General features: G+C 42.0%; 1 protein-coding gene and 1 pseudogene across 1 annotated transcript; one reads left to right on the forward strand and one right to left on the reverse strand.

The window, feature by feature from the left end:
* Positions 1 to 215: 215 nt before the first annotated feature.
* Positions 216 to 3,529, forward strand: LOC148775187 (large ribosomal subunit protein P1 pseudogene; annotated as a pseudogene).
* Positions 3,530 to 8,554: 5,025 nt separating this feature from the next.
* On the reverse strand, positions 8,555 to 18,275 carry DEGS1 (delta 4-desaturase, sphingolipid 1). Its single transcript, XM_055419820.2, has 3 exons — positions 18,051 to 18,275; positions 11,851 to 12,593; positions 8,555 to 9,034 (listed from the first exon to the last, which is right to left on the reverse strand). Exons 1-3 carry the CDS (start codon positions 18,130 to 18,132, stop codon positions 8,888 to 8,890), a joined length of 972 nt encoding a protein of 323 aa, XP_055275795.1. The 5' UTR covers positions 18,133 to 18,275; the 3' UTR covers positions 8,555 to 8,887.
* Positions 18,276 to 26,743: the final 8,468 nt, after the last annotated feature.

The following is a 26,743-nucleotide window of genomic DNA, read 5'->3' on the forward strand; positions in this document are numbered from 1 at the left end:
GATTGAACTCATGCTCTCTGCGTTGGGAGCACAGAGTCTTAGCCACAGCACCACCACAGAAGTCCCGTGACTCTCCTAGTGAAGACATTGATTTCGTTATTACCGAATTCTTTTTTTTTTCAACTTTTATTGGAGTATAGTTGATTTACAATTTTGTTAGTTTCAGGTTACAGCAAAGTGAATCAGTCATGTATATATGGATATGGATATATATATACTCATTCTCTTTCAGATTCTTTTCCCATATATATTATTACAGAATATTGAATAAAGTTCCCGGTGCTATATAGTAGGTCCTTGTTAGTAACCTATTGTATATATGTTTATGTGTGTGCTCAGTTATGTCCAATTCTTTGTGGCCCCATGGACTGTAGCCCACCAGGCTCTTCTCTGTCCATAGAATTTTCCAAGTAAGAATACTGGAATGGGTTGCCATTTCCTACTCCAGGGAATCTTCTTGATGCAGGGATTGAACCCAAATCTCTTGTGTCTCCTACTTTGGCAGGCAGATTCTTTACCACTGTTCCATCTGGGAAGCCCCTATTTTAAAATGTATAATAGTGTGTGTGTATTAATCCCAATATAATTTATTACTTCCTCCTACATTTCCCCTTTGGTAACCATAGGTTCGATTTTGAAATCTGTGAGTTTGTTTCTGTTTTGTAATAAAGTTCATTTGTATGTTTTTATTAGCTTTCACATATAAGTGATATCATGTGATGCTGGTCTTTCTCTGACTTACACAAGTATGATAGCCTCTAGATCTATCCCTGTTGCTGCAGATGGCTCTGTTACTGAAATCTGATTCATTTGCATATCCCAGCACTAGGGTATCAGCTCCTTAACTTGGGATATTTTGTCTTTACGTCCTCTCTGCCTAATGTAGTGCCTAGCCAAGTACCTGTAGAATGAATGTGCTTAGTCAGTCAGTTGTATCCGACTCTTGGCGACCCACCGGGCTCCTCTGTCTATGGGATTCTCCCGGCAAGAATACTGGAGTGGGTTGCAATGCCCTCCTCCAGGGGATCTTTCCAACCCAGGGGTCAAACCCAGGTCTCCGGTACTTCAGGTGGATTCTTTACCATTTGAGCCACTAGGGAAGTCCTTAGAATGAATAAGTAAGTTCATTTTTACTTAGAATTTAAACCAGTGTTTCGTATAAGAATTTATATGGCTTCTTTGCTCAGCTTCTGCAAAAATGTTCAGTCCTACCAAGGGAGCTAAGGCAGTGTTGGAGTGAGGCGCTCATTTCTGATGCTCAGTGCACCTGGCAGTTGTCCACTCGGCACTCGCCCCTCCACGGCCTCCGTCTCTGAGCTCACCTGCATCTACCCAACCCTCATCATGTGCAAGGATGAGGTGCCACTCACGTAGAGTATGGTCAACGCCCTCATTACAGCAGCCGGTATGAACGTCAAGCCTTTCTGGCCAGGTTTGTTTGCAAAGGCCCTGGGCAATGTCAACATCGAGACTCTTATCTACAATGCAGGGCTGGTGGCCCTGCCCCAACAGGAGGTTCTGCCCCTACAGAGGACAAAGTGGGAGCAGAGAAAAAAGACTCTGAGGAGTATGAAGATGACATAGGGTTTGGTCTTTTGACTAAATCTCTAGTGTAATATTTCTATTTTGTAATGTTCAATCAAAAGCTGACCTCTTAGAAAAATAAAAAAGAATTTTTGATTGTCAAAGGTCAAAACCCCTCAGAAATATAGCCAACTGCTGGCACACAGGAAGGGGTCCACCAGGCAGTGGAATGAATACACATTTGATAACACATGGGAACATGTGTTCCTTCCTGCTCCCGCTGCAGGATTAGGCTCATTAGATAAGCCCCGTGAAGCTCCGTAGAGTCTGGGTTCTCCACTCACTGTCTCAATCTCACATCCTGTCTCTAAGTGCGACCTTGTTTCCAGTTACTTAATCTCTCTGAGGCTCAGTCTTCTCATCTATAAAATGAAGATATTAACAATACTGCTTCATGCTGGCTCAGATGGTAGTCTGCCTGCAATGCAGGAGACCAGGTTCAATCCCTTGGTCGGGAAGATCTCCTGGAGAAGGTCATGCTAACCCACTCCAGTATTCTTGCCTGGAGAATTTCATGGACAGAGGAGCCTGGTGGGCTACAGTCCATGGGGTTGCAAAGAGTCAGACACGACTAACACTTTCAACTTTTTTTCTTTCCTATGTCACAGCCATGTTGAGAATGAAATAAGATAATTAATTAAAAACCTTAGTTCAGGGCTAATGAATAATAGAATTCTCAATAAATGTCCACTGTGTTCAGTATACCACACTCAAACTTTTATCCAAATGCCCTCCATCTTTAACTTTGCTTCTATTTTCAATGGAAAGCTTCTGAAGTTCTAATAACCTCTGTTGGTCTCCATTCATCAAGCACTTCAAGCCAAGCACTGACCCTGCTAGGTTTGGGCAACAGAGAAATAAAAGATCATCCCAGCCTCAGGGGGAAAACAAACTGTATATTTAAATAGTACATGATAAGCACAAATGTTGGATGAGGGTTTTTGCTATGACCAGTGCATTCTCTTAGCAGAACTCTAGTAAGCCTTTGCCCTGCTTCATTCTGTACTCCAAGGCCAAATTTGCCTGTTACTCCAGGTGTTTCTTGACTTCCTACTTTTGCATTCCAGTTCCCTATAATGAAAAGGACATCTTTTTTAGGTGTTAATTATAGCAGGCCTTGTAGGTCTTCATGGAACTCTTCAACTTCTTCAGCATTACTGGTTGGGGCATAGATTTGGATTACAGTGATATTGAATGGTTTGCCTTTGAAACGAACAGAGATCATTCTGTCCTTTTTGAGACTGCATCCAAGTACTGCATTTCAGACTCTTTTCTTGACCGTGATGGCTACTCCATTTCTTCAAAGGGATTCCTGCCCACAGTAGTAGATATAATGGTCATCTGAGTTAAATTGACCCATTCCAGTCCATTTTAGTTCACTGATTCCTAGAATGTCTACGTTCACTCTTGCCATCTCCTGTTTGATCACTTCCAATTTACTTTGATTCATGGAACTAACATTCCATGTTCCTATGCAATATTGCTCTTCACAGCATCGGACCTTGCTTCCATCACCAGTCACATCCACAACTGGGTGTTGTTTTTGCTTTGGCTCCGTCTCTTTCTTTCTGGAGTTATTTCTCCACTAATCTCTAGTAGCATATTGGGCACCTACTAACCTGGGGAGTTCTTCTTTCAGTGTCCTATCTTTTTGCCTTTTCATACTGTTCATGGGGTTCTCAAGGCAGGAATACTGAAGTGGCTTGCCATTCCCTTCATCACTGGACCACATTTTGTTAGAACTCTCCACCATGACCCATCCGCCCTGGGGGCCCTACATGGCATGGTTTATAGTTTCATTGAGTTAGACAAGGCTGTGATCCATGTGATTAGTTTGGTTAGTTTTTTGTGATTGTGTTTTTCAGTCTGTCTGCCCTCTGAGGGTCTAATAGTTTTCCCTACTTTCTTCAGTTTAAGTCTGAATTTGGCAATAAGGAGTTCATGATCTGAGCCACAGTCAGCTCCCAGTCTTGTTTCTGCTGACTGTATAGAGCTTCATCATTTTTGGCTGCAAAGAATATAATCAATCTGATTTCGGTGTTGACTATCTGGTGATGTCCATGTGTAGAGTCTTCTCTTGTGTTGTTGGAAGAGGGTGGTTGCTATGACCAGTGCCTTCTCTTGGCAAAACTCTATTAGCTTTTGCCCTGCTTCATTCCATGCTCCAAGGCCAAATTTGCCTGTCACTCCAGGTGTTTCTTGACTTCCTACTTTTGCATTCCAGTCCCCTAAAATGAAAAGGACATCATTTTTAGGTGTTAGTTATAAAAGGTCTTGTAGGTCTTCATAGAACCGTTCAACTTCAGCTTCTTCAGCGTTACTGGTTGGGGCATAGGCTTGGATTACTGTGATAGTGAATGGTTTGCCTTGGAAACGAACAGAGATCATTCTGTCGTTTTTGAGATTGCATCCAAGTACTGCATTTCGGACTCTTTTGTTGACCATGATGGCTACTCCATTTCTTCTAAGGGATTCCTGCCCACAGTAGTAGATATAATGGTCATCTGAGTTAAATTCACCCATTCCAGTCCATTTTAGTTCACTGATTCCTAGAATGTCTATGTTCACTCTTGCCACCTCCTGTTTGACCACTTCCAATTTGCCTTGATTCATGGACCTAACATTCCAGGTTCCTATGCAATATTGCTCTTTACAGAATTGGACCTTGCTTCTATCACCAGTCACATCCACGACTGGGTATTGTTTTTGCTTTGGCTCCATCCCTTCATTCTTTCTGGAGTTATTTCTCCACTGATCTCCAGCATTCCCCTGACCTGGGGAATTCCTCATCCTTTTTGCCTTTTGATACTGTTCATGGGGTTCTCAAGGCAAGTATACTGAAGTGGTTTGCCATTCCCTTCTCCAGTGGACCACATTCTGTCAGACCTCTCCACCATGACCCGCCCATCTTGGGTGGCCCCACATGGCATGGCTTAGTTTCATTGAGTTAGACAAGGCTGTGGTCCATGTGATCAGATCGACTAGTTTTCTGTGATTATGATTTCAGTGTGCCCTGCCCTCTGATGCCCTCTCGCAATACCTACCGTCTTATTTGGGTTTCTCTTACCTTAGTCGTGGGTTATCTCTTCACGGCTGCTCCAGCAAAGCACAGCTGCTGCTCCTTACCTTGGACAAGGGGTATCTCCTCATGGCCGCCCCTCCTGACCTTGAACATGGAGTAGCTCCTCTCGGCCCTCCTGCGCCCACACAGCCGCCACCACTTGGACGTGGGGTTGCTTTTCTCCGCTGCCGCCCCTGACCTCGGACATGGAAAAATTGAAGAAAGTAGGGAAAACCACTAGACCATTCAGATATGACCTAAATCAAATCCCTTATGATTATACAGTGGAAGTGAGAAATAGATTTAAGGGACTAGATCTGATACTTAGAGTGCCTGATGAACTCTGGACGGAGGTTCGTGACATTGTACAGGAGACAGGGACCAAGACCATCCCCATGGAAAAGAAATGCAAAAAAGCAAAATGACTCTCTGGGGAGGCCTTACAAATAGCTGTGAAAAGAAGAGAAGCGAAAAGCAAAGGAGAAAAGGAAAGATATAAGCATCTGAATGCAGAGTTCCAAAGAATAGCAAGGAGAGATAAGAGAGGCTTCCTCAGCGATCAATGCAAAGAAATAGAGGAAAACAACAGAATAGGAAAGACAAGAGATATCTTCAAGAAAATTAGAGATACCAAGGGAATATTTCATGCAAAGATGGGCTCGATAAAGGACAGAAATGGTATGGACCTAACAGAAGCAGAAGATATTAAGAGGTGGCAAGAATACACAGAAGAACTGTACAAAAAAGATCTTCACGACCAAGATAATCACGATGGTGTGATCACTCACCTGGAGCAAGACATCTTGGAATGTGAAGTCAAGTGGGCCTTAGAAAGCATCACTACGAACAAAGCTAGTGGAGGTGATAGAATTCCAGTTGAGCTATTTCAAATCCTGAAAGATGATGCTGTGAAAGTGCTGCACTCAATATGCCAGCAAATTTGGAAAACTCAGCAGTGGCCACAGGACTGGAAAAGGTCAGTTTTCATTCCAATCCCAAAGAAAGGCAATGCCAAAGAATGCTCAAACTCCTGCACAATTGCACTCAGTCCATTCTAAAGGAGATCAATCCTGGATGTTCATTGGAAGGACTGATGCTAAAGCTGAAACTCCAATACTTTGGCCACCTCATGCGACGAGTTGACTCACTGGAAAAGACTCTGATGCTGGGAGGGATTAGGGGTGGGAGGAGACGGGGACGACGGAGAATGAGATGGATGGATGGCATCACCGACTCGATGGACATGAGTTTGAGTGAACTCCAGGAGTTGGTGATGGACAGGAAGGCCTGGCGTGCTGTGGTTCATGGGGTCGCAAAGAGTCGGACACGACTGAGTGACTGAACTGAACACACGCGAGCAAGGTAATGCTCAAAATTCTCCAAGCCAGGCTTCAACAATACGTAAATTGTGAACTTCCAGATGTTCAGGTTGATTTTAGAAAAGGCAGAGGAACCAGAGATCAAATTGCCAACATCCGCTGGATCATCGAAAAGCATGAGAGTTCCAGAAAAACAACTATTTCTGCTTTATTGACTGTGTAAAAGCCTTTGACTGTGTGGATCACAATAAACTTGAAAATTCTTTAAGATTGGGAATCCCAGACCACCTGACCTGCCTCTTGAGAAACCTGTATGCAGGTCAGGAAGCAACAGTTAGAACTGGACATGGAAGAACAGACTGGTTCTAAATAGAGAAAGGAGTACCTGAAGGCTGTATATTGTCACCCTGCTTATTTAACTTATATGCAGAGTAAATCATGAGAAACGCTGGGCTGGATGAAACACAAAGTGGAATCAAGATTGCTGGCAGAAATATCAATAACCTCAGATATGTAGATGACACCACCCTTATGGCAGAAAGTAAAGAAGAACTAAAGAGCCTCTTGATCAAAGTGAAAGGGGAGAGTGAAAAAGTTGACTTAAAGCTCAACATTCAAAAACTAAGATCATGGCATCTAGTCCCATCACTTCATGCCAAATAGATGGGGAAACAGTGGAAACAGTGTTAGACTTTATTTTTCTGGGCTCCGAAATCACTGCAGATGGTAACTGCAGCCATGAAATAAAAAGACGCTTACTCCTTGGAAGAAAAGTTATGACTAACCTGCTAAGTCACTTCAGTCGTGTTCGACTCTGTGTGACCACCAGGCTCCCGTCCCTGGGATTCTCCAGGCAAGAACACTGGAGTAGGTTGCCATTTCCTTCTCCAATATGACCCACCTAGCCAGCATATTAAAAAGCAGAGGCATTACTTTGCCAACAAAGGTCCGTCTTAGTCAAGGCTATGTTTTTTCCAGTAGTCATGTATGGATTTGAGAGGTGGACTATAAAGAAAGCTGAGCACAGAAGAATTGATGCTTTTGAACTGTGGTGTTGGAGAAGACTCTTGAGAGTCCCTTGGACTGCAAGGAGATCCAACCAGTCCATCCTAAAGGAAATCAGTCCTGAATATCAATGGAAGGACCAATGTTGAAGCTGAAACTCCAATACTTTGGGCACCTGATGTGAAGAGCTGACTTATTTGAAGACCCTGATGCTGGGAAAGATTGAAGGCGAGAGAAGGGTACAAGAGAGGACGAGGTAGTTGGATGGCATCACCGATTCAACAGACATGATTTTGAGTAAACTCCAGGAGTTGGTGATGGACAGGGAGGCCCGGCATGCTGCAGTCATTGGGGTCACAAAGAGTCGGACATGACTGAGCAACTGAAGCACAAATGAAGTAGGCATTGATTGGAGAGTACAAAGGTGGCACCTGACCTGATGGGGAGGGGGTTGGTCTGCTGAATACCGGTGTGAGCCTTAAGGACAAGGTACACAGGCCAGGAAGGCAGAAAGGGAATCTAGGCAGAAGGGTGAATGTGGGCAAAGTCACAGAACCTTGTCTCAGGACCTGTCCTTGCCCCTTCAAGGCTCTGCAGCCCAGGCTTCCTATGCCCTCCCCCTACCCTGATTCCTCCATCTCTCTTTGGAAGTCACTACCAGTGACAGAATGGCCATAGTTGGCAGATGGGAGCCAGATTGGCCCAGAGATGCTCGGAGGCTGAAACCTCCACCAAGCAAGAGGTGCACAAGCAGAACCAACAGGTCTGGGGAAGGACAATGAGGCACCCCCTCTACAGACCCAGCAGGAAATGGAACCGAGAGGGCTGACCCGGCAGGAGATCTAGGGGCTTTCAGCACTGGTCTGGCACTGCCAGCTGTGGCAGCTGCAGCCAGAGTTGTACAGGCAAGGGGAGCAGAGGGTTCAGTGAGAACATTGGGCCCATTTAGCATCAAACCTATCGGTAGGTTTTACCAGATACTTTTACTTGACTCAGCGTGTACATCTGAATTGTAAAGTTGGTTCTATTATGACTTTAAACGTGTCCTTTGTCCCCCAAAATTAGGTCTGTGAAAAACCAATCCTTTTGAGGGCGAGTATTGTGCTTTTCACCACCAGTAGGCAAAAGTGTAATACAGCTGAGAATTACACAAGTAGGGATTTTATAGTATCTTGTCTTCAGTACACTGGAGGCTTGGTGTTGTGTACAAATTGTAGACTATTTCACTTCTTTGATACTGAAGATTACTTTTAAAATAGTTCACTGTATTACAATAAATATACTCGAGTGACATGTTTCAAGTCACCAGGAATGCCAGCCTAACAACCCCCAATACTGGCTACTTGACACCGGCCATCTACCATCAGACCCAACCAGTTTCTGCTGAAATGAAATGACATAAAACTATCAGTAAAGCTACTTCTAATCTGAGAGTCCACACAGAAAAGGAAGTTGAGTCATTGGATATGACTGAATTCAAGAACATCCTTATTTATGAGTAAGCTTGTGCTGGACTCAGTAAGGTCACCCCCATCTCTGGTTATAGTGTAAAGATAGTCAATTTTAAAAAAAGTGATAAACACTATTTATTGTGATTAATAGCTCAGTTTATTAGCTATTTTAATAAAGTAAATTCTTACAGTGAAAACAACATACTAGAAATAGCTTTTTAAAAGCTTTTTTTATGATATGCTTACAAAGGGTCAGACCTAAGTGAAAACATCCACCACAGTGGTAATATAATGAGTAAAGCTGAACACTGCACAGACAGACTGACTCTTTAAAGCCAGATTTGCTTCTTGATGCCATGAAGATCATACTCTGAATTTGTATGACGGTGGCTTCTGAACATAGTTGGTCTTTCCACTTTCTCCGGTATGATCAAGTTTCAGAGGAGTTCCTTTGGTCTTAATGACATTTACTCCTGAACCTCGTTGCCTTTCCGATGCCTCTTCATTCTTGAATAGGGACTTATTGTATCATCCGTCACAAAATCATACAGCACTTTTATCCAGGAATTGTAGTGGGGGAGGTTGTCATAGTACTCAGCAGCTATTTTCCTCACCTAGAAGGGAAAAAATACAGCAAGATGAATGATGAGTGTTAGCAGAGTCCTATTAAAGATGACAGATGGATGTCTGACATGCACACTCAGAAAATAAACCATGAGACTTTCATCTACCTCCCTCTCAAATAAGGAACAGCAGCAGCTTTGGGAATTCTAAAGAGAAAGCAGTTTACATTTTGGGAATAAACCATCCTTGACCCTCTAGGATTACTGACTCTTTCCAACAAGCTCTAAGGGATTAGTTTACTTGTAAATGTACTTGTAGTTTACTAGCTTACTTGTAAATGTGGCACTTGCCATCTTTTAACAACAAATGCTTGCAATCCAATCAACTTGACGTTGATGTTTTTTAAATGTCATACTGAATGACTGGCACTGCACGGTTTAAAGGCACCACTTGATGCTGCCATTAAGGAACCTGCCTGCAAATACTGATCAATTATTGTGGCATGCCAGTTAGAAATTAATCACTTATCAAGTGTACAATTCAGTCACCTCAAGTTGAGAATGTCTTTTTAAAAAAAAATGACTATTGCCAGTGTGATTAGCAAGCAAGGCTAGTTAGGGTGGAGTAAAACACTGATTTCAACAAAATGTGATTGCAGTCATGTTTGTAAGGCTCTGAACAATCTAAATACCACTGAATTGTACATTTTAAGTGTATGAATTGTATCTATGAGTTACATTTCAATAGAGATGTTGAAAGAAACCTTGTTACGCATATCTGTTAACCATGTGATCGTTACATGCAACAGAATTACTGCAACGCAACTATTGCAAACAAGGTACTTCTTGGTATACACCATAGAACAGGCAGGAAAGGAAGACCAGAGAACTTTGAGAATGTCTGTTAGTTCAGCTATGTGTGGAATGGAGTGGGAAATAAATTCTCACTGATGAACCATGAGCAGGTAATGTTTGAGCTGAACTAAGTCTTCAGTTTACGGACTGCTCAAGAAAATTACAAGTCGAAATATATGGCTTATGTTGGAGAAAGTGAATTATTTTGTTCAAAGGTGACCAGCTTTCTCCTTAAACCATGTCATGTCCAACTCTTTGTGAGCCCATGGACTGTAGCCCACCAAGCTCCTCTGTCCATGAGATTTCCCAGGCAAGAACACTGGAGTGGGCTGACATTTCCTTCTCCAGGGACCTTCCTGACCTGGGGATTGAAACTGTGTCTCCTGCATTGCAGGCAGATTCTTTACCACTGAGCCACCTGAGAAGCCCTAATCTCTTAAAAATACAAAAATGTACTTTCCCAGGCAGGGAAGAGGTCAGCAAAGGTGGGCACACTCTCCAACCAAAATGACACAAAATAGCCACACTGGCACATCACACCAGGTTCAAAACTGTCTTTAGCCAGCTGTGTGGTGATTTCCCCCATTTTATTTTGAAAAACGCAAAACCGACAGAAAAGTTGAAAGAACAACAAAACCACCATATGCTCTTCATTTAGGTCCACCAATTAACACTATGCCACAGCCACTTTCTCTCTCTCCATATGTGATAAAGACCACATACTTTGCTTTTTGCTGAAAGAGAAGTTGCAGATGTTATGTGCAAACTTACCCTGAATATTTCACCCTAAATATTCAACACACACGTCCTAAGGAAAAGGTATGTGATCAGTCGTGTCCAAGTCTTTGCAACCCCATGGAATGGTGCCTGCCAGGCTCCTCTGTCCATAGGATTTTCCCAGCAAGAATACTGGCATGGGTTGCCATTTTCTCCTCCAGGGGAGTTTCCCAACCCGGAAATCAAACCTGCATCTCCTGCACTGGCAGGCGGATTTTTTGCCACTTAGCCATCTGGGAAGCCCAAGAGCAAGGACATTTCCTGACAAAACCATAATACCATTCCACACCCAAGAAACTTAACACTGACACAATATTATCTATTATGTGGTTCATATTCAAAACTTCCCCACCAACTCAATGTCCTTTCTAGATTTTTCTTTCCTCAACCAGTAATCCAATCAATAATCAAATGTTATATTTAGTTGTCGTGTTGTATGCAAGTCTGTAAACAGTCAACAGTTAAAAACTTAAGAGGAAATCTATAAAATCTGGGTGAGTATTTATGCTAGCATAAAATATCTGGTTATGGTTTCCTTAATATCACAGCTAAAAAAATAAAAATTCAAGAAAAACTGATATTACATCGCCTACAACTTCCCCTTTTTAGAATTACAGAAACATTTTTTGGTAATGGAACTGTAAAAGCTATCCATTCTGAGGATGGAAAGTCTAGTAAGAGAATTCATTAGAGATATAACTGAAGTTTGGAGAGGATTATCCTTTGGGGAAAGATGGAAGGATGAGTGTCAATATGCTGCCTTTCACTTACTCCACAAGCAGTGAGACGGGAAACGGATGGCCTGTGGGAAGTCTGCACCACTGGAAACTGACATTCACTGATTCTGCAGAGCAATTACGCAGGATATCTGTATTTCCAACACAAACTTTAGCTAAGTGTATTCAGTTTAACAGTGATAAAGGTTATGTAAATTTTGCTGCCTCCACAGAGGGAATTTCATTTTCCATTTCTGAATTACTTTACATGTCAGTTGATTCTACAAACCCCTCAACATTCTAAACCTTACGTGTCACCGCAAGGCTTAGGGATCCAGGGCAGTGAGCTCTGTAAAATTAGGCTGCCCAACTCAGGACTTTTAAGCCTCTTGCTGTTTTCTTTGATGAACTGCCTACACGGACAAAATATACTACATTTCATTTTAAATGAGCAAGTCAAGACAAATTGTGATCACAGAACCACCAGAAATTAGAACATGTATAAAATCCTTTACTTACCAGGGGAAGGCTTTTTCCGGGAATGTTGGGAAAGTCGTGGTGTTCGTTATGGTAACCCACATTGAAGGTGAGTAAATTCAGAGGCCCATAATATGAGTAAGTTTCATGTCCCTTTAAGAACATATAATGTTCAGCTATAAAATGTCCAGAAATCGGGTGCAAACCTAGGCCAAGTAAGGAGGCTGCCAACATGTAGACTAAAGATTTAACTCCCAAAACATAGTAAATCACGATGTCAAAAGTGATCTGGATCACAGTATTGATTATTTCCAGATAAGAGACTGGTTTGGGGTTGATGAACAGAGGTCGAAAAGCATAAAAGAGAGGCTGAAGGATGACCCATATAAACTTTCTGAAAGTAGTACAGAAGAACCAGCCTTCAAAGTCGGTTGGAATGTCCACATCGATGCCGTCGCCTCCAAGGTATCGATGATGATCCATGTGATATCTCTTAAAGGAAATTGAATATGGGACACCAATAGGGAGATTGGCAAATATTCCAAACCAACGATTCCACATAGCTTTGCAATGGCCAAAGGCACTGTTGTGGGAAACTTCATGAATAGCCAGAGTCATTGAATGATTAATGCAGCTGCCAAAGGCGTATGCCCAAAACAGGACCCACTTCCAGTCTAAGTCCTTTACTAAGTAAAATGCAGCAAACTGAGTGAGAACCATCATAATTACAATCCATATCAAGGTGGAATCAGGTTTCATTAAGGATTTTATCTCTGGATACTTTGCTGTAAGGGAAAAAAACAAAAAATCAGACTAAGAAAAGTGCATAACAGTTCTGCAATTAAACTAATATCAATTTACATATCAATTAATTTTTTCCAAATCATATGCTCTCTTTGAGACTATCAAATATTCATCTACTACAGGGAAGGGGTATATTCTTTCTTTAAAATAGGTATATTTTGATGTGGACCATTTTTAATGTCTATTGAATTTGTTACAATACCACTTCTGTTTCATCGTAGCTCTCTAACTAGGGATGGAACCAACACCCCCTGCATTGGAAGTCTTTTTCTTTTTTAAATAGAGTATGCATGGGTTCTAAGTCACTTCTGACTTTGCAACTCTGGACTGTAGCCTGCCAGGCTCCTCTGTCCAGGGCCCAGGCAAGGATACTGGAGTGGGTTGCCATGCCCTCCTCCAGGGTGGAAGGCGAAATCTTAACCACTAGACTGCCAGGGAAGTCCCGGGAAGAAGTATATTCTAACCGTAAAGTTACTAAATATCACGTCACAACAAATTTGAGAATTTTTGTAGGAAAAAAAATGAGCCTCAAAATCTAGACCCTCCTACATCAACAGAAAGATAGTCACAACATGATTAAATGTTATCTAGTTCCCTTTTCACTCTTAAAAATTTTTTTATGTTAAATTTTTAAGTTTTACAAAAGTGGCAATCATAGTCTGATAAACTGATGTATCTGACTTAGGTTCTATAATTTCCTTATACTGACTAAGTCACTTCTACTTGCCAGTGTGTTGTAACTTCTAACCATTTCCGTATTTTCAGACGTTTAGATGTATAAATTTCTGCCAATGTAGACTTCTAGTTATTCCAAATTAGTGTAAATTCTAAAGAACTCTATCAATTCACAATGCCTCTTTCTTTCCTTTCCTTCTGCATTAGAACTGAACAATGCTAATTTGTGTCAGATTATTTATTACTTGTTGACTTCACACGCAAATATCTAACCAAGTATTATGGAATATGCTAGTAATAAAAACCTCTGCATTTCAGGGAAGTATCGCCTAGAGGCAAATGCAGATTCTTCTCCGTATCCTGCCACTCCAGGTAACAGAAGCCCAGATACACACTTTGGTTTTGTGGGTTGGCAAGTATGTTTGACCCAGCACAGCAAAAAGAAGAGGAGCAGCTTCACCTTCCTTTCTCTAAAAGTGAAATGAAGAATTCTAGCTTAAAATGCAGGACAGGAACGTAAGTCCAGTTTCATATATATAAGGGTCAGGTTAATTCAAGGTAATTCTTCTTGCTCCTTTCCTTTCTCCTCTCCTATCCCTAACATCTCATCTTTCTTGCTGTTAGTCCATTCAACAGTGTTAACAATTTTGTAGGCAATGGGTCAAAAAAAGTAATCTTATGGGTTTGAGTCTAAAACTAATTATCCTGGGATAAATGAAAAGCTCAAATAAGTCATTTAAATATGGGCACTTCCAACAGTTGTTCAAACATAAAATAACAAAGTATTCAGTTCATTGGTGAATAAGTAATAATTCTTTTGTATTAAAATGTTATTTCTATTCAGAGCTCCAGCATTTTTAGTTTAAATAAAATTTGATTAAATGGACATATCTGACAAAAGATAGAAGGTAACACACGTTTTGTAGGTGTAATAGTATATAAAAATCAACACCAGGATGCCAATATAATTAAAAAGAGGAAAGAATAGTCTTTTCAACAAATGGTACTGGAACAACTGGTCATCCACATGTAAAAGAATAAAACTGGACCTCTCTCTCACACCATACACAAACATTACTTGGCTACAAAAAGGAAAGGGGTACTGACACATGCTACAACATGAGTGAACCATGAAAACATTATGCTAAGTGAAAGAAGACAGTCACAAAAGACCAAGTATTATGACCTCATTCATAAGAAATGTCCAGAATAGAAAAATCTACAGAAAATAGAAAGATTAGTGTTTGCCCAGGACTGGGAAGTGTGAGTGAAGAACATCAGTTCAGTTCAGTTCAGTTCAGTCGCTCAGTCGTGTCCGACTCTCCGCGACCCCATGAATCACAGCACGCCAGGCCTCCCTGTCCATCACCAACTCCCGGAGTACACCCAAACCCATGTCCACAGAGTCGGTGATGCCATCCAGCCATCTCATTCTCCGTCGTCCCCTTCTCCTCCCGCCCCCAACCTTTCCCAGCATCAGAGTCTTTTCCAGTGAGTCAACTCGTCTCATGAGGTGGCCAAAGTATTGGAGTTTCAGCTTTAGCATCAGTCCCTCCAATGAACATCCAGGATTGATCTCCTTTAGAATGGACTGGTTGGATCTCCTTGCAGTATAAGGGACTCTCAAGAGTCTTCTCCAACACCACAGTTCAAAAGCATCGATTCTTCCTCAATGCTAATGAGTATAGGGTTTCTTCTTGGGGTGACAAGAACTTTCTAAAAATTAGACTGCAGTAATAATTTAAAACTGTGAATATATGAAAAAAAAACACCACCACCACACTGAACTGTACACTTTAAATAGGTGAGCTTTGGGGATTTCCCTGGCGATCTAGTGGTTAAGACTCTGCACTTCCAATGCAGGGGGCTCAGGTTCCACCTCTGGTCAGAAAACTAAGATCCCACATGCTGTGCAGCAAGGGCAAAAACAAAAAAGGGGAGGGGGAGGGTGAACTTTACGGTTTGTGAATTATATCTTCATAAGACAGTTAAAAAAAAAAATGTTTCCCAGCAGAAGTACAGCAGTAGAAGGAACATTTCTTGCAATTATATGACCTACTAATCATCCTTTCCCTGATAGCTCAGATGGTAAAGAATCCGCCTGCAATGCAGGAGATTCCAGTTCAATTCCTGGGTTGGGAAGATCTGCTGGAGAAGGGATAGGCTACCCACTCCAGTATTCTTGGGCTTCCTTTGTGGCTCAGCTGGTAAAGAATCTGCCTGCAATGTGGGACATCTGGGTTCGATCCCTGGGTTGGGAAGATCCCCTGGAGAAGGGAAAGGCTACCCACTCCAGTATTCTGGCCTGGAGAATTCCATGGACTGTACAGTCCATGAGGTCACAAAGAGTCAGACACTACTGAGAGACTTTTACTTTCACTTTCTGATCGCTCAATGGTAAACAATCTGCCTGTCAATGCAGGAAATGCAGGTTCAATCCCTGGGTGGGGAAGATGCCCTGAAGAAGGAAATGGCAAACCACTCCAGTAAGCTTGTTTGGGAAATCCTGTGCACAGAGGAGCCTGGTGGGCTACAGTCCACGGGGTTGCAGAGAGTGGGACATGACTGAGAGACTAAACAACAATAGTAATGGTCCAATCAATAGCTTTCATTAGTTTTGTACATAAATTTTGTAAATTTAGTGTATGGATGTTGGCTGTTATCATATCCATGTTCTCTTGTGCCTCTCTCCCTGTCAAAACCTGACACATTTCAAAAATATCTCATCATTATAGTATAATTTAAACAAATTTCCAGATTCTTATCTTTTCCGGGGTTATTCCATCTCCACCGCTGAAATGGAACACTAAGCAGTATTTACACTTGCAGGGAAAATGACTTCTTCATCTTTAGTCCTTTACTTTCCAAGTGAAAGGTCCAGTGATAATAAGTTTGTGGAAAATAGGTTCATGTTGAGATAAGCATGGACAAACACCTTTTCACTTCCTTGATTTTCTGAATATTAAACAGATAGCTAAGTTCTGGTATTCAGGAGTTGGTTTTTACAGAGTGGAGACCAGATTATTCTTATGCATGTATTGATTAGGCATAGATTAAATTATACTATATGCCATCTCTTATGTGTGATTTGCAAAATACACATTTTGATTAAAAATAGTAAAGAAAGCATCCAAGAACCAAAGTCTCTTAAAGGGGTAGCCTTAATAGCAACTATAAATGTTCAAGCTCCCAGCTTATTGATTCAATTTTTAAAAATCCATTTCAATGGGATCAACTAATGCTTTTTTTTTTCTTTCACAATTTATAAATTTATTTAACAGAGTCCCTAGTATCAGAAGGATATGGGTTTAAATCTAGATTCATCCATTTATTAGTTATATGATCACGTGTTACCCAACTCAGGTTCCATTGTTTGCTAATACTTGAGAGACAAGTATTGGTTGGAAAGGAACAGTTGCTTTATTCAGGCCAACAATCTGGAGAAGGGGAATTGGTGTTCAACAGCCAACTCTGAAGCGTCTGCTCGACTATGGAAGTTTTTAAAGGTCTAATTCCTTTCCTTTTGTGAAAACATGACATTTCTACCTTACTCCAGCAAAGAGCAGGGACTTGCCTTTTCTTTTCACCTGGCGAATGGACTGACAAGAAAAACTAGGGGGATACTCTATATGAGAAATAATTCCTCCTATTCAACTTGCCACCCGTTAGTTTCCAGATTTTCAAAACAAGAGCAAACGTGGTAGAATCAGCCTCTAACAGTTATTCACTCCTACCACATCTTTAAAATAGGGGTTCAGTTCAGTTCAGTTCAGTCGCCCTAGTCACTGGGAAGATTCAATTGGGTAATGTTTGTAAAGCACTCAACACAGTACCTAACACAGCCCTGGGAGAGATGAGAGAATTCCCTATATAATATAGAAGCTGCAAACAGCTGAGCCCCTGACACCTCCAGAGAGTTGTTAGGGCCTAGTTTAAGTTGGTGTAAAGGCCCTAAATTAACAGGGAACCAGAAGGCTAATCTTAGCAAGTCTTCCATACTTAGCCTTTTCGTCTAAAAAAAACTGGGATAGATGAAAAATAAACATGAATCTGCCCCTCTCTCATCCTAGCCTTATTTGTGAGGATCCACGAGATCAGGTGAGCACCCCAGGACCCAGGCCCCGGAAAGGTTACCCTTCCGGTCCGAAAGGCCCCTAGGGGCAAACGCGTTGGATACCACCGGCCCCCTCCCTGGGCTCAAGGCTGCAGCCGCCGGCGCCGGGATCGCTCGCGGGCGTAGGCCAGCGTCCGCGCGCCCCGCGTATGGGCTTCCAGATGCTCCGGGACCACGCCCTGCCTCGCACGCGCTCGCAGCCGGGCTTCGCCCGGGGCCGCCGGGCAGAGGAAGAAGGGAGAGGAAGAGAAAGAGGCGGGGGAGGGGAGACGGGGATCAGGGGAGGGGGAGCAGATCACTGCCCGCGCCGGCAGCACGAGTGTCTCCGGGCGGGAGGATCTACCCGAGCGCTGTCTGCCCGAGGGGACCCCGCTGTAAGCAAACCCTGTCCCCGAACGGACGCCCGCGCTCGGGGGCGCGCTGTGCGTCCCCCGCCGAAGGTCCGGGCCGCGAGGCCGGGCGGGGGCGCGCGGGGGTATCCCTCCCTCTCGAGCCGGGCGGGAGCCCGGGAGCGCCGGCCCCGCGCGGCGGCGGGACCCGGGAGCGGGCTCTTAACGGGCCTGGGCGCGCAGGGGCCGCCGCGGGGAAGGCGCGTCCAGGTGGCTGGAGGCCGCGCGCGCACATAACGGGGCGCGGGCCCGAGCCTCACCCAGGATCTCCTGGCGCCGAGTGGCGTGCGGCTGGTCGGTGTAGACCCACTCGAAGTCTTCCCGCGAAACGCGGCTCCCCATGGCGGCGGCGGCGGCGGCGGCTCGCGGGCCGGCGGCGGGCTCTCGCTCCTATCAAACCTCCTCCCGGGCGGAGGCGAAAGCGAAGGCGGCCGCTCCGCAACGCGTGTCAGCCGGCGGCGGAGGGGCGGGAGGCGAGACGCAGGCCCGGGCGGAGCCCCGAGGCCCCGCCCCCGGCCGGGAGCGGCAGTGGGGGGCGGGCGCCCCCTCCGCGGGGCGGGATTCCGTTGCTCCGCGGCGCCGCTTTCTGCTGTTTCTGTGACTCGGCCACTAGCCCGGATGCCGAGCTCCTGCAAGTCCCAGCTCCCTGAGGCCTGCCCTGCGCGGGGCTAGTGCCCGAGCCCGGGAAGAGGTGAAAAAGGCAGGAAAGGTCTCAAGTGAAATGAGACTGCGCTTTAGCGCCTCGCGGGGAGGCTGGAGCTCGAGCCCAAGAATCCTTGGTCAGTAATCAGTGGCAACTTGCCCAAGTTTTGTTTAATTTTGAAAAGCAGATTATTTACTGAGCTGTTTTTGGCTGCGTCCTCGAACTAATACCTCAGGGAAAAAATGCGGAGCGTGTGGTGATTAAGAGCTAATTAAGGAAAAGGAAAATCACTCGTTGAAAGTGAAAAATCATGAGGAATTTGTTGTTTTGCCTGAATTAGTCTAGTGTGACCATTTCTCTTGTTAAGTTCATTGCTCAACCTTCCAGCTGTCACAGGTCGTTTGAACCACCGCCTCTTCCTGAAAGAGAGGACATTTTGTCTCAAAATTAGTTACCGCTTCTCCAATAAAAAAGAAACTAAGATTACAAAAAGGAAGATAAACCAACAGGATATTCTCGGTAAAACACCATATACACACATGCACACAGCCACAACCAAGTGTGATCGAATACCTAGAACCAAATGCTACTGTATAGAAAATAGAACAGAGAAGCGTGTTAAACCACACCACAGAGACAGAATCAGCGAGATCTTGACTGGGAAATTCCGTAGGACAACATCCAGTTCAGTTCAGTCGCTCAGTCGTGTCCGACTCTCCGCGACCCCATGAATCACAGCACGCCAGGCCTCCCTGTCCATCACCAACTCCCGGAGTTCACTCAAACTCATGTCCACAGAGTCGGTGATGCCACATCCTGAGTACTTTAATAAATAAAATGCAGGGGAAACAACAGAGGGAAAAGGGCTGCAAAAAAGTCAATCAACTGCAATTTATAGATATTGTATTTTAAGTCTTTTACAAACTGTATTTACAGCATTTTAGTTTTTTGTGTGTATGTGTGTGTCTGTTCTGGGTCTTCCTTTCTTTGCCGGCTCTTCTCTGGTTGCAGTGAGCAGGCTTCTCTCATTGTGGTGGCTTCTCTAGTTTCAGAGAACAGGCCCTAGGGCCCCCGGGGCTTCAGTAATTGCCACTCCTCAGCTGTAGAACACAGGCTCAATAGTTCTGGCAAGGGCTTAGTTGCCTGAGGCATGTGGTGTCTTCCTGGATCAGAGATGGAACCTGTGTCTCCTGCCTTGGCAGGTGGATTCTTCACCACTGAGTCGCCAGGGAGGCCACAGCTTATTCATCTTATTTAGATTGTGATTCAAATTGTGAAAGTTTTAGAAATTGACATGCGATCATTTAATTCAGATATTGATTAGATATGTGGTGATATTGAGGAGTTGTTAATTTAACTGTGATAATAGTGTCATATTATGGTTACAGTTTTATTTTGTTTTTTTAAGCCCATATCTGTTAGTGTTTCATACCAGAGGGAAATACCTCGAACAAACTAAAACAAACAATGGTGCATGCAGTTAACCATACAATGTTATACCATGCCTCACTAAAAATAAATGAGGAAGGTCTTTGTGTGTTAATATGAATTAATCTTCAAAATATACCATTAAATGCAAAACACTGAGCAGGAGCGGGGAGTGTATACATAATGCATATATAATATGTTTTTCCTTGGATATGCACAAAATAGGTTTAGAAAGACACTCAAGAAATTATTGTATTTTAGGAGAGTAAGTAGAAATCTGAGGGAAAGGGTTGAGAGGAAATATTTTCACTTAGTTCTTTTCACCTTTTACATTTGAATTGAATGTGAATTTTGGCATTCTAAGGAAAAGGAGAAGAACTCAGTTACAGGATTTTTGTGGGGATTAACAAATATTTTAGTTACATATAGGCATGTGCATGCACTCAGCAGTGGCCACAGGACTGGAAAAGATCAGTTTTCATTCCAGTCCCAAAGAAAGGCAATGCCAAAGAGTGTTCAAACTACCGCACAATTGCACTCATCTCACACGCTAGCAAAGTAATGCTCAAAATCCTTCAAGCCAGGCTTCAACAGTATGTGACCAAGAACTTCCAGATGTACAAGCTGGATTTAGAAAAGGCAGAGGAACCAGAGATCCATTGGATCGTTGAAAAGGCAAGGGAGTTCCAGAAAAACATCTACTTCTGCTTTAATTGACTATGCCAAAGTCTTTGACTGTGTGGATCACAATAAACTGTGGAAAATTCTTCAAGAGATGGGAATACCAGACCACCTGACCTGCCTCTTGAGAAATCTGTATTCAGGTCAGGAAGCAACAGTTAGAACTGGACATGGAACAACAGACTGGTTCCAAATTGGGAAAGGAGTATGTCAAGGCTGTATATTGTCACACTGCTTATTTAACTTATATGCAGAGTACATCATGCAAAATGCTGGACTGGATGAAGGACAAGCTGGAATCAAGACTGCCGGGAGAAATATCAATAACCACAGATATGCAGATGACACCACCCTTTTGGCAGAAAGCAAAGAAGAACTAAACAGCCTCTTGATGAAAGTGAAAGAGGAGAGTGAAAAAGTTGGCTTAAAACTCAGCATTCAGAAAACTATGATTATGGCATCCGGTCCCATCACTTCATGGCGAATAGATGGAGAAACAATGGAAACAGTGAGAGACTTCATTTTCTTGGGCTCCAAAATCACTGCAGATGGTGACTTCAGCCATGAAATTAAAAGACGCTTGCTTCTTGGAAGAAAAGCTATGACCAAACTAGACAGTATATTAAAAAGCAGAGACATTACTTTGCTAACAAAGGTTTGTCTAGTTAAAGCTCTGGTTTTCCCAGTAGTCATGTATGGATGTGAGAGCTGGACTATAAAGAAAGCTGAGCGCCGAGGAATGGATGCTTTTGAACTGCAGTGTTGGAGAAGACTCTTGAGAATCTCTTGGACTGCAAGGATATCCAACCAGTCCATCCTAAAGGAAATCAGTCCTGAGTATTCGTTGGAAGGACTGATGCTGAAGTTGAAACCCCAATACTTTGGCCACCTGATGCAGAGAACTGACTCATTGGAAAAGACCCTGATGCTGGGAAAGATTGAAGGCGGGAGGAGAAGGGGATGACAGAGGATGAGATGGCTGGATGGCATCACCACCTCGATGGACATGAGTTTGAGTGAACTCTGGGAGTTGGTGATGGACAGGGAGGCCTGGAGTGCTGCAGTCCATGGGGTCACACAGAGTCGAAAAGGACTGAGCGACTGAACTGAACTGATGCGTGATGCACATACATGCATGTTTCTTTAGTTTGGGCTTTTAAAAGATCTTATTGTGTTGTCTTACTTTCATATCTTTTTCTTAAAAAAAATTCTGAATGTCTTTTGCTGTGGGTCATATATACTTGTACACTCTTTAAAAGATTTATTCATTTATTTTAGATTACACTGGGTTTCGGTTGCTGCACACGGGCTTTCTCTAGTTGCAGCAAGAGGGAGCTGCTCTCTGGTTGCAGTGCTCAGGCTTTTCATTGCAGTGGTTTCTCTTGTTGTGGAGCACGGGCTCTAGACCACAGGGGCTTCAGCAGTTGCCACTCCCAGCCTCACAACTGGCTCAACAGTTGTGTCTCTCGGGGTTTGTTGCTCTGCGGCAAGTGGAATCTTCCTTGACCAGGAATTGAACGGGTGTCCCCTGCATTGCAAGGTGGATTCTTAACCACTGGACCACCAGGGAAGCCCTCGTTTTCTTACTCTTGCCAGGGAGTTTGTCTTAAAACAATCATACCAGACATTCTAGAAAGGCACTGCTATCCAGTCTGCTCTCAAAAGTTGTGGGTAAATCCCAATAGCTCCTGATGATTATTGGGAAATGTCAGACAATGTAGTTTCAGAAGAGGATAATACTATTTTTGAAATCAAAGTGTTCTTCCATTTGAATTTTTCATTTTCCATTAAAAAAATTTTAATGGGAATTTATTTTTAAACATTGATAATTGATTTGCAATATTGTTAGTTTATTTCAGTTTACAATATTGTTTGTTATACAACAAAATGATTCAGCTATATATATTTATCAGACTATTTTCCCTTATCGGTTATGACAAGATACTGAGTGTAGTTCCCTATGTGCATTTGTTTCCTAAGAATATTTATTTATTTATTTGGCTATCCTGGGTCTTAGATGCCGCACAAAGAATATTTGATCTTCTTTGCAATGTTGCTGCAACTAAATTCTTAGTTGCAGCAAGTGGGATCTAATTCCCTGACAAGGAAACCTGCATTGGAAGCATGGGAGTCTTAGCCACTGGACCACTAGGGAAATGCCCCTTGTGTAAATTGTTGCTGAGTATCTGTTTTATATATAGTAGTATGTGTTAATCCCATGCTCCTAATTTATCCTCCCTCCACTTTACCCTTTGGTAACCACAAGTTTGTTTTCTATGCTACGAGTCTGTTTCTGTTTTGTTAATAGATTCATTTGTACTATTTTTTAGAATCCACATGTAAGTGATATCATATAATATTAGTCTTTCTCTTTCTGACTTACTTCACTTGGCATGATAATTTTTAGGTCTCTCATGTTGCAAATGCAATATTTCATTCTTTTTTTATGGCTGAGTCATATCCCATCGCATATAAGTACCACACCTTGTTTATCCATTTATCTGTTGATGGATAATTTACTTCCATGTCTTGGCTATTGTACATAGTCCTGCTGTGAACATTGGGGTACATGTATCTTTTTGAATTAGAGCTTTCATCTTTTATGGCAATATGCCCAGGAGTGGGCTTGTTGGATCCAATGGTAGCTTTATTTTTAATTTTTTTTTAAGGAACCTCCACACTGTTATCCATTGTGACTGTAAAAATTTGCATTCCCACCAACAGTGTAGAAGGATTCCCTTTTCTCTACACCCTCTCCAACATTTATTATTTTTAGACTTATTGATGATAGCCATTTTGACTGGTGTGAGGTTATACCTCATTGTAGTTTTAATTTGCAATTCTCTAATAATTAGCAATGTTGAGCATTTTTTCATGTGCCTGTAAGGTCATCTGTATGTCTTCTTTGGAGAAATACCTATTTAGGTCTTCTGCCCATTTTTTGATTGTTTTTTATTTTTATTTTACTATTGAGTTGTATGAGCTGTTTGCATATTTTGGAAATTAACAACTTGTTGGTCGTATTATTTGTAAATATTTTCTCTCATTCTGTAGGTTGATCTTTTTGTTTTTTGATGGTTTCCTTTGCTTTTAAATTTTATTAAGTTCCATTTATTTATTTTTGTTTTTGTTTATTTGCCTTGGGAGACTGATCTAAGAAAATATTGCTATGATCTGTGTCAGAGAATGTTTTACCTATGTTCTCTCCTAGGAGTTTTATGGTTTTATATTTAGGTCTTTAAACTTTTTTGAGTTTATTTTTGTGTATGATATGAGGGAATTTCGGCAACTCATTTTTTAAGACTACAGCTGACCCTTGAACAACATGAATTTGAATCTTACTCATAATAATAACCATTCTCTGCTCTGCTGGCCTCATTGGTGTGTCTGGTGCTGCATCATGTTCTCCTACCTCCTGCTGATATCTTTATTCCCACAATGCTCTGCAGTCTGAGTCAATGCATCAGGCCTCTCTTCCCAGGCTCCAAGTTTCTTCCAACCATAACCTTCACAAGGCTTATGAAAGTGAAAGTTGCTAAGTCGTGTCCAACTCTTTGTGACCCCATGGACTATAGCCCGCCCGGCTCCTCTGTCCATGGAATTCTCCAGGTCAGAATACTGGAATGGGTAGCTGTTCCCTTCTCCAGGGGATCTTCCCAACCAGGGATCTAACCCAGGTCTCCCACATTGCAGGTGGATTCTTCACTGTCTGTGCCACCAGGGAAGCCCCACAAGGCTTATGGACCTCACTTTTTTGGAGTTATGATATTTCAGCTGATTTCCTTATCTCTGAGGTGTTGTTTGTACAAGATTCTGTGTTTGCCCTCGGGCCCATTGGATTTAAAATTTCCCTTAATGATTACTAAACTTCTGTTGAACCATCATGCTGAAAGCAAGGCCTCCCTATGAGACTTCAGTCTCCCTGATTATACCAAAAAAGCTTAACAATCATGCCTTTTTCCTGTCTTCTCTCAACTTACCTGGAATGCAAGAATAGTAGAAAAGCAAATTAAAGGAGAAAACTATATGATTAGCTCAAAAGAAGCAGGAAAAAGATTTGATACAATTCATGTCTATTGGCAACATCTATATAGAAAAAACAGTCAAAGTAAGTTATTCAAATAGGAGAATTTATCAAAACTGGTAAACAGAAAATCAATGTACAAAAATCTTTCAGTTTTTGAAGTATAATTGACATGTAACATTATATTAGTTTCAGGTGTACAACATGATGATTTGATATTTGCATGTATTGCAATATGATCACCACAGTAGGTCTAGTTAGCATCCATCAGCATATATAATTACAGAATTTTCTTCTTGTGATGAGAACTTTTAAGATTTGCTCCCTTAACAACTTTTCAAATATGCATTATTAGTATTATTAACTGTAGTCACCATGCTGTACATTATATTCCCATGACTTATTTCTTTTATAACTGGAAGCCTGTACCTTTTGACTCCCTTCAAATCTTTTGTGTTTTTATATAGAGTAACAAGGAAATGGCAACCCACTCCAGTGTTCTTGCCTAGAGAATCCCAGGGATGGCGGAGCCTGGTGGGCTGCCGTCTATGGGGTCTCACAGAGTCGGACACAACTGAAGCGACTTAGCAGCAGCAGCAGCAGCAGCAACAACTAGTTAAATAATGCAGTCAAACAGAAAGATACATTTATAACATAAAAAAGGACCTAAAAGCAAATCCAACAAAAGATGTATAAGATCTTTAAAAGACAATATTAACATTTTATTGAAAGACATTAAAGAAAAATTGTGAAACAGGCTCATAGATTGAAAGATAAATACAACAAAGATGTCAATTATTCCCACTCCTACAATTGATCTACAAATTCAATGTAGTTTTATTCAAAATTAGGTTTTGGTGGAACTTGATAAATTTATATTAAATTTATGTTGAAGAGTAAAAGGGTCAAGAATAGCCAAAACATATCTATAAAAGAACAGGTAAGAGAGCTTAGTTCACCAGCTGAAAAATTCTTATGAAGCTTTAATATATAGTTTGAAGATAGCATATTAATAATATAGTGTAGTAGAATATAGATAGCATAGTAATAATTCAGGGATAAATAATAATGAGACAGAACAGAGGGTACAGAAATAACGTCTATTAGTATATAGAAATATAAGATCAGTGAGGAAAAGGAAAGATTTTCAGTAAAAATAGTGCTGGGATAATTGGTTATCAATATGAGAAAACATGAGATTGAACATACCTCATATTTTTTACTGAAATTAGTTCAGTGTATGTTATAGACTTAAAAGTGGAAGGTTAAACTAAGAAGATTTTGAATAGAAGATATTTAGGGATGTTTAGGAAGTGATTTCTTAAAAGAAGATGCAAAAAGCACAAGTCATCAAGAAAACATATTTTAAAAGTAGACTACTTCATTAACTCTAGAAACTGTTTATCAGAAGTCATCATGAAGGGCTTCCATGGTGGCTCAGTGGTGAAGAGTCTGCCTGCCAATGCAGGCAATGGGGTTTTGGTTCTTGATCTTTGAAGATCCCACATGCCAAGGAGTAGCTAAGCCCATGCCCCACAACTACGGAGCCTTGTGTTCTGAAGCCTGGGAGCTGAAGCTACAAAGTCCACGTGCTCCAACTACTGAAGTCCGCATGCCCTAGAGCCCACAAGAGAAGCTACTGCAGTGAGAAGCCCGTGGGCCACAGTTAGATAAGAGCCCCTGCTCACCGTAACTAGAGAAAAGCCTGCACAGCAGCGAAGACCCAGTACAGCCGAAAATAAATAATAAAATAAACAAAATTATTTTAGAAAAGTCATCATGAAGAGTGAAAAGACAAACCACAAACCGAGAGATTTCCAACACATACAAACAATAAAAGACTAGTATAAGATACATACTTTAATATAAAATAGATAAAGAACTCTTAAGAATTAAAAAGAAAAAAAGGAGGGGAGACTATAAGATAAAGACTTTAACAGAAAAGGAAGCATTAGTGTTGTATCAGAGTCTAATCTGACATGCAGATATCATGTCAAGTATTTACAGCAGAGGGAATTTAACGTAGGGCGCTAGTTATACAGGTGATGAAGGAGTTGGGAGGCAGAGGGAATGAATAGTGAGGATAATGTGGGAAAGTATTCCCATCCCCTCAGCTGGAAGGAGACAAAGGTAGGAGAAAGTGCTTAGGGCCCCAAAAGGTAATATTACCCAGTGGA

Source organism: Moschus berezovskii, chromosome 17 (assembly GCF_049115385.1).
Source record: "Moschus berezovskii isolate FMDL1 chromosome 17, NW_MosBer_1.0, whole genome shotgun sequence".
NCBI lineage: Eukaryota > Metazoa > Chordata > Mammalia > Artiodactyla > Moschidae > Moschus > Moschus berezovskii.

Coding starts and splice junctions, on each gene's coding strand:
- DEGS1 (XM_055419820.2), bottom strand. CDS start 18,132: ATGGGGAGCCGCGTTTCGCGGGAAGACTTCGAGTGGGTCTACACCGAC. Junction 12,594..18,050: donor TCGGCGCCAGGAGATCCTGG/GTGAGGCTCGGG, acceptor TTTCCCTTACAG/CAAAGTATCCAGAGATAAAA. Junction 9,035..11,850: donor CCGGAAAAAGCCTTCCCCTG/GTAAGTAAAGGA, acceptor TTTCCCTTCTAG/GTGAGGAAAATAGCTGCTGA.